At 46.0% G+C, this 19,514-nt stretch overlaps 2 protein-coding genes across 7 annotated transcripts in view; one reads left to right on the top strand and one right to left on the bottom strand.

Moving 5' to 3' along the window:
• MTOR (mechanistic target of rapamycin kinase) overlaps positions 1 to 8,453 on the bottom strand; it is a 65,770-nt gene extending 57,317 nt beyond the window's left edge. For 2 of the 4 annotated variants that reach the window (XM_066982066.1, XM_066982067.1), the window contains exons 1-12: positions 8,314 to 8,453; positions 7,112 to 7,274; positions 6,627 to 6,735; positions 5,810 to 5,872; positions 5,089 to 5,321; positions 4,527 to 4,727; positions 3,622 to 3,756; positions 2,896 to 3,171; positions 2,471 to 2,579; positions 1,423 to 1,609; positions 1,106 to 1,234; positions 67 to 311 (exon numbers count right to left, since the gene is read on the bottom strand). In XM_066982066.1, the coding sequence (XP_066838167.1) occupies positions 67 to 311; positions 1,106 to 1,234; positions 1,423 to 1,609; positions 2,471 to 2,579; positions 2,896 to 3,171; positions 3,622 to 3,756; positions 4,527 to 4,727; positions 5,089 to 5,321; positions 5,810 to 5,872; positions 6,627 to 6,735; positions 7,112 to 7,231 (1,807 nt within the window). In that variant the 5' untranslated portion in view covers positions 7,232 to 7,274; positions 8,314 to 8,453. The remainder of the gene's footprint in view (positions 1 to 66; positions 312 to 1,105; positions 1,235 to 1,422; positions 1,610 to 2,470; positions 2,580 to 2,895; positions 3,172 to 3,621; positions 3,757 to 4,526; positions 4,728 to 5,088; positions 5,322 to 5,809; positions 5,873 to 6,626; positions 6,736 to 7,111; positions 7,275 to 8,313) is intronic. The other 2 variants (XM_048067426.2, XM_048067427.2) reach the window with 1 other exon arrangement.
• A 208-nt stretch (positions 8,454 to 8,661) lies between these two features.
• On the top strand, positions 8,662 to 14,483 carry UBIAD1 (UbiA prenyltransferase domain containing 1). Of its 3 annotated transcripts, none has more exons than XM_048067435.2 (3): positions 8,662 to 8,809; positions 9,114 to 9,665; positions 10,343 to 14,483. In XM_048067435.2, the coding sequence occupies exons 1-3, from the start codon at positions 8,749 to 8,751 to the stop codon at positions 10,828 to 10,830; spliced, it is 1,101 nt and encodes a 366-aa protein (XP_047923392.1). In that variant the 5' UTR covers positions 8,662 to 8,748; the 3' UTR covers positions 10,831 to 14,483. The 3 variants fall into 3 exon arrangements, with proteins under 3 accessions (XP_047923392.1, XP_047923393.1, XP_047923394.1); XM_048067436.2 differs by having other exon boundaries at positions 8,663 to 8,803; XM_048067437.2 differs by lacking the exon at positions 8,662 to 8,809 and adding an exon at positions 8,821 to 8,979.
• The last annotated feature ends 5,031 nt before the right edge of the window (positions 14,484 to 19,514 follow it).

Raw genomic sequence — 19,514 nt, 5'->3', positions numbered from 1 at the left:
CCTGCTATTTGTACTCCAATGCAGTAATGTTTATTTCCCATACCCCCTGCTCCTCTGCTTTCTTACCTTCAAACTCAAAGCTGCCCAGTGTACGCAGGGCAAGGGTGATACTACCCACATCACTGGCCTCTGGGATATTGGTGAGGCTGGGGGAGGCCAGCTGGTGAGCAAGGCCCTTTGGCATGCCTGGATGTCGCAGAGGCTTGTGCATTAGAACAAGGGAGAGCATTTTTAGCAGCCCATCCTGGATATCCTTCTTTAGCTGGGGGATCTGACGACTCAAGTCATACAGCACAGCTGTTAGAGCAGGACTGAAGGAAAGAAGCAGACAAAGTCATCAGAACAGAAACAATAAGAGGTGCATATTTCACCTTTTTCTTTATGCCTTTCCCCATCAGAAGATATTTGTGGGCATTCGCACATCACAGCAACACCTACTAGCAGAGCATAGGGGTCCTTGTATGAACTCAGGCACGTGAACTGAGTTCTTGTATGAACTTGGTGAGCAAACCACTTGGACTGCAGCATACTTTACTACAAACTTAAGTGATTCCTCATACTTGTGCTTTTTAGACACAAAAGTAACTAAATTCAATTCCAGGTGGTAACATTAAACATCCATGTAGCACGGAGCTACTTAGATTTCTCCATACCCTCCCACATTGACATATTCATGAGCTAGGAGATGTCCAATAAGAACTATCGGGCTGAACTCTGAAGGTGCAAACTCCGCTAGGTGCAAATATTCAGCATTCTCCTTCCCTGCCAATACGATACAGCAGGGATCTGCAGAGCTTCAGAGGCTTTCTAGATTTTTGCAGGTTGTTGCCAAATGTGTTTGAATGGTAGGAAGTAAAGGAGATCGCTTTTGAATCTATTAGTGTTTTTTTCTTTTTAAAAAACTACTTTACACGGACACCAATGCTTTTAAGAAATTCAAAGGACTTGTAATGCTTTAAACATATTCTTCTGAAAGAGCAATACAGATGACTTAAAAGCAATAATCTTCATTCACAGTCTGAACACTTTTGAGATCTCCTTCTGCATGGCCAACAATGCCATCCAGTGGCTAACAGAAAGACGTGCTCCTGTGCCTTGTATTTACCTCAGGCCCACCGCCAGCATAGGCTCCAGAAGCTCTTTGATGTCCTGCTGGATACTTGGTCCCATGGCTCGTGCCAGCATACTAATACAGGTGAAGACTGTAGCATCAACCTGCACAGACTTCTGCCTCCTGAAAAGGGACCACATAGAAGTTAAGAGAAGCTGCTATTTTTTTAAAACACTTTCTCATCCTACTTGTGTTATCAATCTTACAAAAATAGCTCTGATTTTAACACGGCAATTTCATTCCACATGATAAAAATTATACAAAGAACTGGTGTTTCAGTTTCTTCTCAAACCTAACCTTCAAATACTTACTTGTGGGCAAAGTCCTTTGGTGGAAGAGCTGCCTTTATTATTTCAAGGACTTTTGGCAAGTAAGCTTGAAACTCAGATCGCACAGCTACAGAAAGCAAACCCAAGGCCTGGAAGGCTGCTGTTCGCTCCTTCTCCTTCTTCACACAGCTGAGAACATGGTTCATAGTGTCTGGAAGATACTGATCAGCTGCCACCAAGAGAGAACAAAACAGATATTGGAGGTTTTTTAGGTTTATATAGTTGCACCAAATTTGCAACTAAGCCTTTACAAGTATAAAACCAGGGGACAGACACTGTGATATAAATTTGCTGACACCAGCAGTGGCAAACACACATTGCTATGATAGAATTTCTAAAGCCCAGAAGGCTTTTTTTTTTTTTTAAATACATTTCACCAAAATGCCAAAATGAAAGAGTTACAAGAGAACGTTGCAGCAGGTATCCAAGACACCTCCTACAGATTCTATACAGGAACAAGAAACAAGCATCTTGTTATTCTAAATTTCCAATCAATCATTATAAAAAAGACAACAGAAACTTTCTCCAACCTACTTGGATCAGTTTAATGACATGCCTTCAACTCAGAGGTTCTCCTAAACTTGCTTGAGAAATCAACTGAACTGCAGTAAAGCAGCAGTTATTTCCCATTTTACCTTGAGATTTCCTGGCAGATATAACAGAAAGAGGACAACAGCTCTGCTGATATTAGGGCTATACTGATTGTGAGCAATAGATTTTGAGCATAAGTTTGACATACTGAGGAAAGACAAAAATGAGGTTCTACTTCTTAGGGTACTGATTACAGAATTCAGAAAATAACTTTCAATCCGTTCTCTTAATCAGAGGAACATTTTGGCCTTAAAAAAACAAAACAAAACAAAAAAGCCCTGTCCTTCCACCACTTGCATGGGGGAATTTATCTGCTCATCTTCCAAGCACAATGTTTCTACTGCTGCATTGCCTGCACCAACTCATCTGGACAAAAGAGAGCTGGGTAACTTCCAGCCCAGTTTCAGCAACACTAACATCCAGCCATCTGTCTCCTCACCTGTGAATGCTGAAGGACGGAAAGCTGCCAACCGTGGTAGCAGATTGAGGACTGTCATCTGGATCAAAGAATTTTTGCTGGTTCTGCACTTGAGAACCCACTGGCACACCTGAAAGGACACAGACCGAGCTCTGAAGGATGGCTGTTGGTAGTAATGCATGACCGTTTATTACCTGCATGCCCTAAGGCATTCCACTGACATTTGACTTCAGAGCCTATCAAGGAGACAGATAATCAAGACTGCTTCCAAAGAAATTAAACCATTGCTCTAACATACAGTGACACAACCAGAATATATACAATTAATGAGGTTTGATACCTCAGTTCAGTATTAGGCAGTATTGCCTGCCTAATAAGGATACAGAGGTCTATTACATGACAAGAACCAGTGTTGTGAATTTTGGTAGACAACAATGAACACTTACCTGATCAAACTTCTCTTCCATTAGATCCCTGCAGCATCGACTTTCTACCAAGGTAGACTTTGCTGGTATAGGTGAGGTTGCGAAACCCATGATTCCTTGGTGGGCATTGTACCCCAGAAGACCAGCCAAAGCATTTGACTGAGAGGGCTGAAGAGACTGGAAGCTAGTGAACGGAGTGATGTGGCGAGGTTTGGTACTAAAGCCCATCAGGTCTTTGCAGTACTTGTCATGCACAAGCTGCTGCTGAGTGATCTCCTCCATCTCCTCTCTAAGGCGCTAGACAAAGTAGAAAAGCATGTTCGGTAGCCGACTAAAAGATGTCCAGTCTAGTGCTACCTACATTTCCTGAGCAGCATCCTTTACCACTGATATCCAAATGGCTGGAAAACAGCAACTAAGCAAAATTCAGCAAAAACATTTAGGTATCTAATATGAAACAAGAGAAACTGCACTCTGCATAATTCTTTTCCTCTGTAATTAATTCAATTAATAACACTTTCCATCAGAGCTTGACACCTACACAGTCAAAACATACTGTTGTTATTTCTCCAACACCCCTCAATTTGAAATAATCAGTGCTCTGAGTCCATGTTCAGATAACTTTTCAGCCCAACAAGCCCATTTCAAACCCAGTGGATTATTTCCACAGATTGCTGAGCTGCTACCCGTTGTTAATCAATAAATTGGAGCCAAAAGGCATAGCTCTCCTCTTGTTCATTTGCTCACCTCTCCCTCCATACTGCTGATTCTCACTAGCTCATTGAGGATCAATAAGGCACCATGGATTCGGTCATCACGGTTCATTCCTTTCTCCTTGGCCAAAGTCTCATCAAAACCCTTCTCAGCCTCTTCATATGTATGCTTGGGGAAAAGGAAAAAAAAAAAAAAAAGAAAAAAGCTCAGCGATACTAACAGAGGCAAAACCTGTGAAAATGGAGTAATATTGCCAGTCAAGAGTTTCTGACATCCTGTAATTTTCCAATAGCCACAAACCTCAACTGAACAAGAGGAGAATATAACACCACAAAATTCAGAATCACCTAGAAGTTGTGGACTCTGCTGCAGAGTATTTTGAACAGCATTAATCAAACAGCCAGCCAAGCCACGGTACAAACTTCATCAATATCTGTGTCGCATACTTGACCATGAGGAATCAAAGTTCACAACATCTGCCTGCACTTTCCAAACCTTAATTGATATTATGAAGCTTGAATCCACATGGAAATGGCAACAAAGCTGAAGATCGGGCAAGGGAATCTTTACCTAATACAGTCAGTTTTGTTAGCGTAGAAAAAAACTTATCTGCTAGTAAGAGAAGATGACAATACATGGAAGACAGTGTGCCTGTAGAACTAGGTCAGACTCAACAGCTGAAGATGAGCTGCAGATAAAGCAATGGATTCTTGATAAAATTAATTTTCCTGCTTGCTTTCAGAGTGGGCTACGGGAACTACTCATTTTGTAAGCCATTATATTTCCAACCTTTTCCAGGGGAGGCAGTTTTCTGCTGACAAAGTGGATGTTTTCACACAAGTGAAGCAGGTTCTTAGCTTAACTCCTCTAAAAACTGGCACTTGATCATTTGCATTGCATTATGAAGAAGCTGTTTCACAATAAAGTTATTTTCTTACTCTGTACCACTGAGGCTTCTGCATCTCTTTTGGTTCCCGTTGAGTGGTGAGAATAAGGCAGGCTCTTAAGGCAGAAACAGCTCCCTCTCGAATGGCCTGTTTGGGATCCCACACAGCCACAAAAATATTGTCAAAGAATGGCTGCACTTGTTGGAAGAAGAAGGTAGGCACGCTGATTGCCAGCTCACGCAGGACAAGAACCTGGAGGTGGGGAGAGAAACAGTAACAATCTGTCAGGATGAGCATCCACAGACAAAGCTCATTTTCTAGAATGTAGCACCACTTATTTCAACTGTTAGTGTCTGCTGTATCCAGCTCTGTACTTTTACAGTTCATAGCGCAACGGTGTCTCGTTTAGTTAATGGGCATTTCTAAGGTAGAAGCGATGAAGAAGCACTGTATCTGCTACGAGAACGTCACAGATCCTTCGACTTGGACTGGCAGCCACTCTGTTTCCCAATCAGAGCCTTTCCCGAGCTTTCCGAGCTCACTTCCTACCACTCTTAATCAAGCTTAACCATCCTGTTCAAAACAGGTGACAACAACAACAAAGATGACTTACAGCTGCATGTCTTCGACCTTCATTCCTGTCAGCCCCCAGCCATTCCAGAGCTCGCTTCACCTCAAACTCCACATACTCGGCTGTGAAGGTGTCACCAGCCATCGCAAGCCGCCCAATAGCTTTGGAGGCCATCTCCATTACAACAGGGTCATTGGATGGTAAAAGGTTCCTCAGGTAGTTTGCAAACCTGCCGATACGGGTGGCATTACCTCCTTCAACACCGATAAGGCTTGCTGTAGAGAAAGGGAGCAGTGCTGTAGGTTTTCCACAATAATCAGTGGGGCAGACAGTAGGTAATCCCTGATTGAGAGTTAGTATTCCCTATCCATTCCTTAAAGATTCCCATTAACGCTTCCTAAACTGCAAATCCACAGGAAAAAAAAATAAATCAAGCAATAAGAGAAGGTCACCATTCTTTCAAGACTGAACTTGTTAAGTGGACAGGAAAACGCTTCAAGTAGCTTCATAGATTTTCCCCATTTTTAGTTTAAGAAAAAAAAAAGTCCACCCTGGGATCACAGACCCATTCCCAAAAGAAAGGCATCCATCCACATGCAACTACTATGGCTGGTCCGCCTCAGTAGAGAAGTCAAAGACTGAATGGACCAAGGAAACTGCTCTCCCCCGTCAGCCCTAGAGGTTGTCTAACCAGGCTAGGGTGGAGGTACACTGGCAGGGGGCAGCGCGGCAGAAGCTTGCGCTGCCGGTGCCTGGGTTGTACCTGCTCTGTAGATAAAGAGGCCATCAGTGTCCAGGGTTGTCAAGCCGGCACCTTTCAACAGCACTAAATTCACAGAAACAATTTTAAAGTGATACTGTCAGCTTAAAAGCAGATGTCAACAAAGATTTGTCTACCTAAGGGGCTTCCGCTGTCTTCAAACACGTCGGGATTGGATGATTATGTCTGTGAACCTAACCCATAGGCAACTCCTATTTGGTTGTTGAAGTAACTGCCACAAAACAAGGTACTTGCTCAGAAAACAGGTATTTATCCAAGCTGACTTCCCTAAGAGTCAAAAACACAGGCAGCTCTGCCATATCACAGCAAAAGCACAACCAGAGCAATTGATGGAGCAGCTGACCAGAATCAAAGCAAAGCTATGCGAGCCCCTCCCAGGGATGGGAGCTGCTGTCACTGAACCAGGTAAATTTAAATAACAAGAATCCATCTGCTCAGGCAGAAGAGAGTTCAGAAAGTCAGCCCACCGTTATGCATATAAAATAAAGAGCACAAACTGTTCTCAGTTGAGCTCGAGAACAGAATTTTCATGTGATCAGCACTCGCATTTGATGCTTGACTCCCAGAAGAGCTCAGTGCCCATTAAGCACCAGGTTTTCAGCCACTCTCAGCACTCAGCAGCTCCCATGCTGACACTTACTGACAGATTTCAGAGCCCAGCAACTAGCACGCACCCGGCGTACTGAGCAGTCAGACGTAACACCCTGATTACAAAAGTTTATTCCTTCTGAAAATCTGTCCCAAGAGAATAGGCACGTGAAGAGAAAACTCACCAAAGGCATAAAGCACTTTTACTCACCAATAGCCAAAATGCCGCCCTTCCTTTCATTAGCATCAGAGCTAGAGACCAGCTCAAATATGTGATGGTTCAGCTGATCATAAAACCTGGTAGACTCCTCCTGGCTCATCTGTAGAAGAAAAAAATCCACATCAGCTGAAAGCATTCTGTCCCTCCTTGCCAGCCCCAAAACCTCCATAAAAACAATGCTTCCTAGGTTACTTAAATGATTGATTTAATTTCCTTGTATACATCACAAACACAAACAAGTTTCTCTTATTTGTGCCCTAGAGCCACTGAGTTTATTTATTCTGGTGCTTGACCACCCAGTCCACGTCACCAACTCGCTCAACTCTTCTAAATGCTGGGGCACAGGAGAGCTCTGTGCTATTCCCCATTTTCTTTTTAAGGCCAGTTTCCATATTCCAAAACGTCCATCCCCAAAGTACCCAGGCAGTGCCATACACTTATCTGATAGATGATGATAAATTATTTGCAGCACTCACTTCGCGAAGCTCCATGGTGACATAATGCTGCAGGTCCTTGGCAGCTTTCGCCCTCGTCTCTTCACTGCGACTCTTCAAGCCATTGGCAAATTGTTGAAGAATGGATACAGTGCCCGACATGATGGTGTTATACTGGGGCTCGGGGCATCAAGTCCTGTAAGTTCTTCAGAGACACACTTTGTTTTACTGCTTTTAGTTACTGAAATCTCTGCATTTCTTAACTCTATCCCTAATTGCCTGTTTCCAAAATACATACCCCAGTGCATGCAAGGATGCTGTCTCAGAAAAGCATTAAAAAATACAAGCAATGACTAGCTTCCTGAGGCACCACAACCCTGTGATAAGGCCTTATCATTACACAAGGCTGTGACACTCACCCCAGCCCCTTTGCTCCCTAGTTCCTCAAACACCACAACATGCTCCAGTGGGCCAGGTGCCCGACCCATGGTGCTCTAACTCCAAGCCAAGGGTCATGCAACAGCGGAAAAGATACCAAGGTAAAATTAAGTCTTACAGTTACACTATAATAAGTAGGCACAACCATTCCCATAGGGATGCCGTTATCATATCTGACTCCTGCATGAACATTTTCAGCCAGGTTTCTCCACAACAACCCCAGTGCTCTACCCGCACAGGGAAGCCCCAGCCCTGGGCCTGACAAGCGCTTCATTCCCCAGGAGGTATTTAGAGAAGGGAAGCCTACTTATAGCAACACCGGTCACTGCAACGGGATGCTTACTATTGCAACGCTCACCCAAACCTCCTCACGAGTGCTTCTTTACGTAAAGACCATTTTAAAGCTTTGAACCCCCGGTTTCCAGATTACATAAACGCCAGCTGCCCGCTTGACAGAAGGGCCCACAGCCCCACCGGGCCCCAAAACCTCACCCCCTTCCCCAAATATCCCCGGGGCGGCCATAAAATCCCACAGGGTGAAGCGGCCTCGGGGCTTCCCCGCGGCTGAGAGCCCGGCGGGGCTCCTGAGGGGGGCAGCGAGCGGCCGCGGCCCCGCCACCGCCACCCGGGGGGCTCCGTCCCTCGCTGAGGGCCGAGCCGGCGGGGGTCGGCACCGGGAACGGGGAGGCTGAGGGGGAGGCTGAGGGGCCGCTCGGCGCTGACAGGGCGCGGGGAGCCGGCCCGGCGGGCGCTGAGGGGACGGGGAAGGGGAAGCTCCTGAGGGGAGGCTCCGCTGCCGCACTCACCGCCTCCGCCCCGGCCGCCGCCGCTCCGGGCCCGTGCGTCCTCCCCTCCCCCGCGGCCGTCGGCCCGGCGGGTGGCTGCCGGCCAATGGGCTCGCGGGAAGGAGTTGACAGGCACCGCCCCCGCCCAATAGAAGAGGAGGAAAAGGGAAGGGACGCCCCCCCTCAGCCCCGCCCCTCCGCTCGAGGAACCGCAAGGAGAGACCGTCAGTGCCCGGCCAATCGTGAGGGCAGCTGGCTGTAACTGGCGGTGCGTCCAGCCAATAGAAAGGCCGGACGCGAGGGGCTAGTGAGGAGTCTAGGCGAAGGCCCGCCCTCCCGGCGCCGGCTGCCCGGTGCCCTCCGCTGACGCCCCTGCGCTTTGTGCGCACGCGCGGAGCCTGAGGCGCGGTGCGGCGCCGCGCCCGGTGTGCGCCGCTCAAATGCGTCCGGGCGCCCATGACGGGCCCAAGGGCAGCCGGGGCGGCGCCCGGCGGCGAGGCCTGCAGCTACCGTAACGGCACGTGCGGCGCGGCGGGCAGGGCTCCTCGCGGCGGAGCCTGGGCGCGTTTCACGGGTCCAACTCGCTGCCCGGGGACGGGAGCCTGAGGCGGAACCCCCCGCGCGGGGCCGTGGTGGTGACGGGGGGGGGCGAGGACGGGGCAGCGGCGGCCGTTGGGGCGCGAGCGGGTGAGGGGCGCCCCCCCCCCCCCCCCCCGGCGTCTCGCGCCCCCTCAGGCGCCTCCCGCCTCCCCTCAGGGCCCCGCGGGGGCGTTCCTTCTCCTCCCGTTCCCCTCCCCTCACGGCCCTTCTCCTCCTTCCAGGTGCCGCAGCTGTGAGGCGAGGCGTCGAGGAGAGCATGGGGCCAGTGCAGCCGGAGGTCAGCATCAGCGCCGAGAGCCCCCGCGGCGGTGAGAGGAACGAGGCCAACGCCGTGCTGGCGGGCGGTGAGCGCGGCCCTCCCGGTACCTGGAGGCAGAAGTGCAAGGCCTACGTGCTGGCGCTGAGGCCCTGGAGCTTCAGTGCCTCCCTCACCCCCGTGGCCCTCGGTAGCGCGCTGGCGTACCGGGCTGAGGGAGCGTTGGATCCGCGGCTGCTCTTGGGAAGTGCTGTGACCGTCCTGGCCGTGCACGGAGCTGGCAACTTGGTGAACACCTACTACGACTTCTCCAAAGGCATCGATCACAAGAAGAGCGATGACAGGACTCTGGTGGACCAGATTTTGGAGCCTCAGGACGTAGTCCGGTTCGGGGTCTTTCTTTATACCGTGGGCTGTATCTGTGCTGCAGGGCTCTACGCTGTCTCAACGCTGAAGCTGGAGCACCTGGCCCTGATTTACTTCGGTGGACTTTCCAGTTCCTTCCTTTACACTGGAGGTAAGTGCTGAATCCTGTTTGCTTTGAGCCTGAATGTGAACGTGACAGAACGAGCTGACCTGTCAGAGGGCTTCTGGAAGATCCAAGTGATCTAGTTAACTGCCATAAAAAGTATTTGATGATATTTCCTAGAGCACTGGTCCATTAACCTCTATTCTTTGTCATTGACCCCTGTGGGAAGGGATGCACCAAGTTCTTCAGTTGGAAAGTAGCACTGAGGCATTATTATTTATGTATGGCTTTAGGTGCTCTTCAGAACTGTCGCTGAAACTTCTTGTGATGCGTTTCTCACGTTCCTGAGCAGTATAGCTCCCTGCAAATGTTCTTTTCCACTGGTGGAATGTTTTGATTTGGAATGTTGATATTCTTTAGATGGGGTTTCGCTGAGAATGTAGAACAGCATGTGTTTGTTTTGAGTAAGAAGAGTGTGTTCTTAGTGTTTTCCTGGGTTGGGTAGGTACAAATGTGAGAGTCTGGAGAAATGAACAAGCTACATTTCCTTTATTCGTTTTAGTTTAAAAAAAAAAAAAGAGGAAAGATGTTTTTCAGCCATAGCTGCAGATGTGTTGGTTGATTTACAGTATTTCTGTGGGAAGGGCTGATCCGTTGTAATCCGTTCTCTTCTGTCACTTGAGTTGTTTGATGATGCTTCATTTTATGCTTGTGTTTTGCCACAGGAATTGGATTTAAATATGTTGCACTTGGAGACGTGGTGATCCTGATCACCTTTGGGCCCCTGGCCGTCATGTTTGCACATGCTGTGCAGGTTGGTTATCTGTCTGTCTCGCCACTGCTCTACGCTATCCCACTAGCTCTCAGTACTGAGGCCATCCTGCACAGCAACAACACCCGAGATATGGAATCTGACCGGCAGGCGGGTATTGTCACCTTGGCTATCCTCATCGGCCCTGCGTTCTCCTATATTCTCTACACTGTGCTGCTCTTCTTACCCTACCTGATTTTCTGTGTGTTGGCCACACGCTACACCATCAGCATGGCGTTGCCACTACTCACCATCCCGATGGCATTTTCACTGGAGAGGCAATTTCGGAGTCAAAGCTTCAACAAAATTCCTCAGCGGACAGCCAAGCTCAATCTCCTTCTGGGGCTTTTCTATGTTTTTGGTATTACGCTAGCACCAGCTGGTGCCCTGCCCAAACTGTAACAGAGCTGTGGAGTCAGGCCTCACAATGCAGTATTAATGCCAATTAACAGGGGATGATGTGGGTAGATGACCCGTTACGGACAGTGGGAAGAACAGAGAGACTGTTTTGAGCTGTTGATTGTGCTTGCGTTCCATCATTTCTGGTCTTGGTTAGCTTGTACAAAAGACTTTAGAGTAGCCATCTGTCAGTTCCTTGGAAAGGGAACTGCACAGCTCCGCTTCAAGAGGAGCAGTGTGACCTGAGGACAAGGAGGAGTTTAAAGAAGGTCACCCTTCTGCTGCTGGATGTTGAGTGGCTTTTTCTGTTAACTTAATGAAGTAAGATTGAGTCTCATGCAAACTCTCCTTTCCTTTCGCAAGCGTGGTGATTGCTCTTATCGCTCCGTACCATGGTCAAGGAGTCCAGTGGCTCCTGCATGGTAAACAGAAAACACTGCCAAATGTTTGTTTAGCATCATAACGATGTAGGTGCTATTACTTCACTCCCTTGTGGTGAGCGTAATTCATCTTCATCAGTTGTATGTTTTATTTTCTGCTGTTTTTCTTTTCCTAGCTGAATTTTGAGCTTTTCTTTCCAAGCCCCTTGAAAAGAACTAGGTACCGATTCATTCACTGTTGTCTCTGCTTGGTTCTTATAGCCTAGAAAATTCAAAATTATGCATTTCTGTGGTGTGTTTGTGCTAAAATGGAGCACAACTAGCCCACTGCACAAGCTTTAAGCCAAACCCAGTAAATTTATATTCTGCCATAAAAGTTGAACCTGTAAATGCAAATCATGCAACCAAATAGCCCTCAGTGCGCAGAAAAACAGGCTGTTTCCATTTCTGCATTTGCTTAGAATTAACTGTCTGAAAGGACAGCCTTCTGTTTAAGGGGAGCTGATGGACAGGGTGCCAAAATTCTGATTGGACATGGGTTAGTGGAGTGGGAGAACAAACTCTTAGTTTAAAAAATGTATCTTTTTGATGGCCATTCTCTCCTTAGTCAGAGGCCTGTAGTACTACAATCAAATGCCCTAACGTAAGACCTAAAAGAAGCCTGGGTGGTAGCAAAGGAGAAAGATGCAGGGTTTGCAAAATTTACTGCATTGGCTTTGCATAAAAATTAAAACTGGGAACAGGAAGAAGTCATCTTTGGTAGCAGACTTTTTCTAAGGGAATCTAGTTTTTGCATGACTGAATCACATTTAAATGTTAAGAACTCTGAAGCGAGGTTCCCCACCTCTTTTCCTCCCCCTGCACCTCACAGTGTTGTTTTATTTTCTTCTGCAGATCTCACCCATTGATACTTATTTGGCCATTTGGAGAACTGATTGTTTCAATAAATATGGAGCAGTACAAAAAACAAACCATGCCAAAGACAACTGGGAAAAATCCAGTGACTTTCATTGCAAAGATGAATTTGCTCCGTTCTGTGTTACTCAGTGGCAACTGAATTCTCTTCTGTGTTGAAGAAAAAGTCTTTATTTCCTATATGTAGGGTTTTGGTGAGATGCGTGTTTACAGGAGTTGTGAAGAGCTTCACAGGAACTGCTACTGGTGTTGCACTAGAGCTGTTAGTGCCTGGAGCACAGCTTTGCTTTTGAACCAAGTAGGAGCATGCTAACCACTCTATCAAGGGCTTTTAAACATGAGCAATAAACTTAGCATCCTCCATCTGTCCTAGGTGAGTTCTACAGCTGAGAGTACTGAGTGTTGTGTTAGGGGAGTGTGCTGCTAGTGGTGAAGCTGAGTTAATGACACCAGGTTACATAGTACTGATAGTTAAATGACTTTTTATGGCTTTGTGCTATCCAGCTGTTGATCTCCTCCTTTACAGCTGAGCTGTAGATGATGAGGAGCATTCTTTGCACGCAGATTTTATAAGCCACAGGTTTGTCTTTTATTTAAATTGGGCAAGTGATCTTTCTAATCTGACTAGGCCCAAGACAAGAAAAGATGGGCTTTGGCAACTGTCTGCTGCTTCCTACAGCAAAATACTTGGTTAGATTAGAAACACGAGAAAAAGCAAAATTTCAGCTCAGGTAGATGTAGGCAGATATCCAGAAGCTTTTGGAAACTTCTTTGAATACAGACATATGCAACACCGTATCTACTCTTACTTTTTGTGTACCTATGTAATAAAGAAGAGCCTGGCTCTGAGACCCACTTCACTTTTTGCAAAGTAAAAGCATTTCTAGAGATGTGGACTGAGCCTGTGGATCTGTTAATCTTAAACTCGTAGATAGATGGGCTTATTCATTTAATCTCAGCATGGCTTTGTTGTTACCCTTTGTAGCAGCTGTGTGCTTTATTTTTATGATGGTTTGTTTTTATATAGCTATCCGTTTAAAAGAATGGATAGTTATCTTTTACTACGCAAGTAGAGTATTTGAGCTAAATTCCTTAAATTAACTAAGACATGGGTCATATGTCCGATAACTGTGTTGTACTGGTGGAGAGAAAGATCTAGGAAATGATCGTTGCTGGAGTAACGTGCGCAACTGTAGTTGTGTCGAGGCTGCCCTTTAGGAGCAGGGAAAGCCCCTGTGCAGGGTGTCTGCGTGCTGATGGGGAGGACCAGTGCTTTTTGTTACAGAGATGAAGGAAGAGCTCACTAGCACACGTGTGTTTGTGGAACACTTTTCAGGGAGGGGAGTTTCAAAGCAATTTAATAGTAAGAATGAGATGAAAATCAGTCTAAAATGCTTTTGCTTCCTAGCATGTGCTGGTTGCCTACAATTCCCTGTCTGTGAAAGAGTGTCATTCCAGGTTCCTGGGGATACTGATAATACATCACACTTTCTTCTCCATGCCTTTGAGGATGTCATTTCACTTTGTGTACCAGAAAACAACTAATTTTTGCCTACCTCACAGGGATGCTGAACCGACATCACTGTCATAGCTTTGAAAGCAAAAAGTGCTTTATCTCTGTGCTTTCCAAAAGTATTATATGCTAGTATTAGAAACAGATTTGGGTATGAACTAGCCTAACAGGTGACTTAACTGATGTAAGTAGACCAAAATAATCTCCACACAGACATTGAGTAGTAAGAGAGGCTCCTTTATTGGTTTCTTTTGTGATTAGGATGCTGGGTCTCTTTCCAAATCTTTCTCCTCCCCATCCCATGCTACCTTCCCTGAATATAAACTTTGATTTAAACTTCTTACAGGTCTCTCTTGATGAGCCGTGTTGCATTGTGATGCATCTACACTGGTAGATGAGCAGATCTGTGGCCCACCTGTAAATGTGTCCTAAAGCACCTCCTGGCCTTTCTTATCCAATAAAACGTCTGAATGTTACTGTTAACTATGCTGTGTTAAATTATGTTATATTATTCTGGTTTTGCACATATATTAGTGAATTCTCCTGGAACGAGGAGGGTCTTTGTCTGCAGTGGTTGTAGTAGAAGTGCATGAAAGCACATACCCTTTTTGTGTGGAAGAATCCTTTTATGAATCACATAGTCCTGTCCTTTCATATCATCGGGTACAAAGTTCAGTAGCAGTGATCACCGTACATTAATGGCAGACATCAGAGTAGTGGAAATGTTTTCATCAACGAGCAGAATTTCATTTGATGCAGTTCTCTGTACCACATCCTGTTCAGCATTTGTAAGGCGGTTTCAGCTGAACTTTTAATCTTTTTAATAAAGATGGACTTTTTCATTCTCACCTGTGTGAGCTGCCATTCTTCCAGTGCCATGCTGTCTGCTCTTGGCTCGCGGTGGTTTTATTTGCTCCGTAGGGCTGTGGCAGCATAATGCCTCCCCTTGTGTGTCATAAAGCCTAAAGCACGGTTTGAAATTTTACTGCCTTGGTTACTGGTGCAATCGGCTATACAAATTCATGCCCAATTAGCTTAAGGAGGCTGTTATTTGTCTTATGTGCTTTCTGGCTCTCCTCATACGTGGTAAAAGTAGTTTGAACAGTATAGAGAGACCTGAGGGTGTAACCGAAACCATTCATACTCTCTTAAAGTCCATTTTCAGGTCAGTGAAGAGCTATGCCCAAAGCCTATATTGACTGCGGCTGTGTTTCCTCTTCACCATGTTCTGGGGCTTGACGTTCAGTCCTGTTTGGAAGGAAATGTTATTCCCTTGGAGTCATTAAAAGGTGAAAACCTTGTCTTTGTGGTGTATGTTTTCATTTAACAGGCTGCTGGCTTGATAGCCCCTCCTTCACTGTGCTGTTTGTTTCACTGGCTATCTTTGAAATAACACTGATCTACTCTGCAATAAAGAGCTGTCAGGCTAACTTTGTCACAGGAGGAGGCTTGGCATCTTTTTAATGAGAGACCCTTTATTTTTAAGGCAGGTGAGACATGCTACCTTCTGCTGATACTTGAAGAATTCTCAGAACTGCAGCAATTCTCTCCCTTCTCCCACCCTGTTTTGACTCAAACTTGCCTTTAAACTTGGAACAAAGTGTGTGCTGCTCTCTTCTGACCAACTGCACACAGAGCTGTGGCCTGAGCCAGCTTCTTAGGAAGCAGATACAATTTACCCTCATTTAGATTTGCACACCAGTCCGTGCTGCGTATGTGCTTATTCTACTGACTTCAGCAGAGTTAGAAAAATATTTTAAGACAAAGTTGCTTTCAACGAGTTCATTAAACTTGATTTTTGAGAGACTGTATATAGGAGTATCAGTAAATACATTTTTATGAAAAAGGCTCACCAGCTTCCCCTTTTTTCCCCTCAGATGATAGGTACTTCTGAACAAAATGTCCTTTGTACAGTAAATATTCCGTGTGTAAGGCTAATGGTAAAGGGAAACTGGTAAAGAATTATATATATGTGTATATATATACACTTGGAGGGGGAGGAATACACAACATCGTAGAAACTGTTCTGGTTCCAACACCGCCGTGGGAAGCAGACAGCAAACTTGGGTGCTGCTGTTGAAGTTGTGTGTGTGTGGATTCTTTGTGGAGGTGGGGCAGGGGCACTGTGAGAGGTGCAGGACATGCTGTGATGAGCAGAGTTCAGGGTAGATTTAAAGCTTTAATTCCAGAGCTTTTTCGTCTCAGAACTGGAACATCGTGTCTTCTTTGCAATGCTGAAATAAATGTGTTTGTCAGAAGAGACAGTGAGGCACGGGGAGTATTTGTCAGCCTTTCTGAGGTGCAGAGTGTGCTCAAGGTGGTAGGATTTGGAGGTAATTTTAGAGAATGAAGTGCAGAACAGCAGGGCGTCCACGTACATACAGGCTGAACCCAGGAATCCTTTCAAAGCAATATGATAAAGCTATTCTCCTGAATCTGTCAAAACCAGTCTGCTGAGCGTCCTTTAGCAGCACAGCCTGCTGGGCGTTTAGCTGCTGCTGTAATTGTTCTGCACTTGCTCGTAACACACACTAATGTTTTGTTCTGGCAGCAAGCAGAAAGGACCAGAAAATGGCTTGATGGCTTTGTCTTTATTCTCTGGTCTGTTGTGTAAGTGTACAGTCTTTTTGTGGTGCCATCACTGCTGCCTCCTTACCAGATCTGGCCCAAGGCGGTGTGTGTTTGTTCTTTTTCCCTTTGCTAAGAGGTGTTTTGACAGTCGGTGCTTTTCTTCTAGAGCATTTGCAAGCAAATCACTGACGGGCTAGTATACTAGCAGCCAACTTCAACTCCCTTTGAAGAAACTGGACCTCTAGCAGCAAATGTTTAGGTACTGGAAATTCGAGCAAGATTGAGCCCCTTTTTGCGCAGGGCTGCCCAGGAGGAGGCCGTAATTTCGGCTGTCCGCAGGTGGCAGCATTGCTCTTCCCGGAGCGCTGCGGCATCCTGCGGTGCCTGGGCCCGGGGCTGAGCCGCTCTGCCAGGGGTGCAGCAGGGGCCGCTGCGGGGGGCCGGCGTTGTCCTGGTCCCTTTGGCCTTGTTCCACAGTCTGAACACCGATTCCCTAGGAGAGAGGTGGTGAGCCAGCTCCTGGTATTGCTGCTCCTCTGCCGTTCTACAAGGTTGATCCAAAATCTGGGTCCACTTTTTTATCGAGCCGCAAAATGTTTCATGCAGCAGTCTGTGCTGTTATCGGGGGAAGAAGGAGGGGTGCGCCTCCTGCATGGGTGGTGTTAAGGATTGTGCAGGCTCAGGTCAGCACTCCTCTTTATTTGGGAGGATTTGTTTGCAGCCATGGCAGCTAGGAGTTGCTTGTTTTCCCACTTCAAGCTAGTGGATCAAAAATCTGCAGGACTATGGAGAAGGGAGACTTTCCAAATACATATTTACAACTACCTCATTTTTTGTCTCCACAGGAATTCAGTTTAGCTCTATTTGCAAAAATTTTTAGTGTTGGTCTGGTTGTACCTCGGTGGGTCTCCTCTGGTCTCCTCTCCATTTTGAAGGTAAATGGCTGCAGATGAATTTCTAATGTGAAGATTATGGCTTGACAGATGCTTCTGACCCAGGCAGGTAATGGCAGAAACAGGCATTTGAAGAACGCCAGTCAGCTCTATCTTACATTTTTAAACCCTTTGCTGATGGCTTAATAAGCTTAGTGTGGTCAGATGCTGAGAGCATCTTTCAAAAGAGTGGGGCCAAGCTGTGCATCACGGTTAATACAAAAATATCCATCAGTATGGGGGAAAAAGTGCGGTGTCTGCACACTCTGTAGACACTGTGATGCACTTCTGTTCAGGCAATTACTTTTAACACTCACATCTTGAATCGTTGTTGGAAAATCTTAATAATTCTATAGTGCTGTTAAGGGCTTGGGCTATATTCTCCCCATTTCTTAGGTGAGTAGACTGCGTCTGCTGCTTAATCAAGGTCATACACTTGGAGAAGAGTACGTAACAGTTCTCCTTTCTAGTCTGTTACCTTAATAACTCAGCCCTTCCCCTCACATATTGGCTTGTCTTTTAGGTCTGTAGTACATTGTTTTGTATTTAAATCACCTTTGGTTGCTTTATATTTAGAATTTTGCTCCTGCTGAATTACATATTTAAGGAATGAAATGCTGCTCTGGCTTTTTTAAGCTATTTTTCTAAGTATCTTGCTATGTTAAAATCTATAGCTCCCAGAACCGCTAAAAAATTCATAAGGTTTAATAAAACTCAGCACGGCTGTCTTATTGCAGCTGTATGTCTAAAGGAAACATAGGCCCAGCACTGCACGGAGTAATGCCCATAGCTTTACTGTCTGAAATAAGTTTTTTGCACTTCTGTATAACTCAGAGTACAACCCAAAATGAACATGTTTATCAAGTTTTCTTTTACACCTTCTTCTGGTAATTCTTAATACTGTCAGTACTTACCCTATCTATGCAGTTGTCTCCTAGATCCCAGGAGAGTCCACCTTTGAATCCAGATGTTTTAGTGGCCACGTGGATTTGTCTGAAGGAAATATTTGAAGGACATAGCACTCCTTTGGGGTCAGCTGAGAGGGTGCTCTCTCCCTGAAAGCAGAGAATGGGCTTCTGGAATCTTTTGGGTGCTGGGTGTGACTTGCTTCAGGGTTTGAGTCTCTTTGGTCTACAGGCACAGCGTGGGTGACCAACGAGTGTGTCTATTCTTTTGGAAGGGATCCTGCCCCAGACTTCATGCTTGCACTGTCTTGGAAGAGAAGTTTGCATACTGCAGTTCACAGCCTCTGCGCATGAAAACCCAAATGTTTTTAATTTTTAAAAACTGAACAAATTCATATAAAACTATAACACCTGCCTGTCCTCTTTTGACTTCTTGTAAGGCTGCCAAAGCCAGAGTGGTTTGATGAATTAAAAATCTATGGCACCATTATGCTGCTTTCTCATGAAAACAACAAGGAGGAGAAGCTGCTCATTAATCAGATGGCTCTGTCAATAATGAATCAAGGTGAACGTGCTGGCCGAGTGATGTGTGACATAGGCAGTTTGTCAGGGAGCAAGAAAAGCTCTCATAAAAACATTGGCATGCTTCTCCAAGAGCTTGAAAGCAATGAGAACTCAGCAGTGGGAGAAGAGGTTAGGATCTGCTTCCTGCAATCTAACTTTTTGTTGTTGCCTTTCAGGAGTCTTGTCCTAGGCCAGACTAGTACTGGGCAGCTCTGCTCTTCTGGCAGTGTTGTTAGGTGCTCCTTTAGGTGGGAAATCCTGGCATCTGCTCTTTTTTATTGTTATGTTTTGGCAAAGCTCATGCAGTATTTACCCAAGGGAAGGCCAGAAGGTTGATCATCTCCTCTTAGTGCAAATCCTGGATTTTACAGAGAGGGGTTTGTGCAACAGGCAAAATGCTCCTGAAGTCCCACTGCACTTGGGCTTACTGCGTAGGTGCTTCTCAGCCCGGCAGTAATCCGGCTGCACGCTGACCTGGGAATCTCCCTGCTTCTGTCAAGTGTTCTCCTAGCTCAACTTCCTTCATCTGCTCCTGTTGGGAAATCATGAGGTGGATTAGGTCAAAAGCAATGGAACTGGATGTTTCCAAAGAATATGACACCAATAGGAAAGAACTGCGTTTGTTTATCCATCCTATCCTAAAAGCTGTGGAGCCATAGGCCCATTTTAATAAAACTTGGCAGAGGTTTCAGAAATACTATAGAATATCTCAGAAATACTAAGGTCTGTCAAGCTTTGGGAAAATACACAGCTGTGCTGAGTAGAGTGACCCTAAAACTACCTTCGTACACTGAAAAGCTGAGGTAGACCCAGCCCCTAGCAGACATCTGGGAGTTCATACACAGCTGTGAGACACAAATCCGTAGAACACTTCAGTGGTTCTACTGCCCACATAGGTACTTGGTTT

The sequence above is a fragment of the Anser cygnoides genome, chromosome 23, assembly GCF_040182565.1.
Source record: "Anser cygnoides isolate HZ-2024a breed goose chromosome 23, Taihu_goose_T2T_genome, whole genome shotgun sequence".
NCBI lineage: Eukaryota > Metazoa > Chordata > Aves > Anseriformes > Anatidae > Anser > Anser cygnoides.
This window is presented reverse-complemented; position numbering and strand designations above follow the sequence as displayed.

Excerpts from the sequence above, each read along its gene's own strand:
- UBIAD1 (XM_048067435.2), top strand. The coding sequence starts at position 8,749 with ATGACGGGCCCAAGGGCAGCCGGGGCGGCGCCCGGCGGCGAGGCCTGC. Across the intron at positions 8,810-9,113 it reads GGCCTGCAGCTACCGTAACG|GTGCCGCAGCTGTGAGGCGA; the intron begins GCACGTGCGGCG and ends TCCTCCTTCCAG. Across the intron at positions 9,666-10,342 it reads TTCCTTCCTTTACACTGGAG|GAATTGGATTTAAATATGTT; the intron begins GTAAGTGCTGAA and ends GTTTTGCCACAG.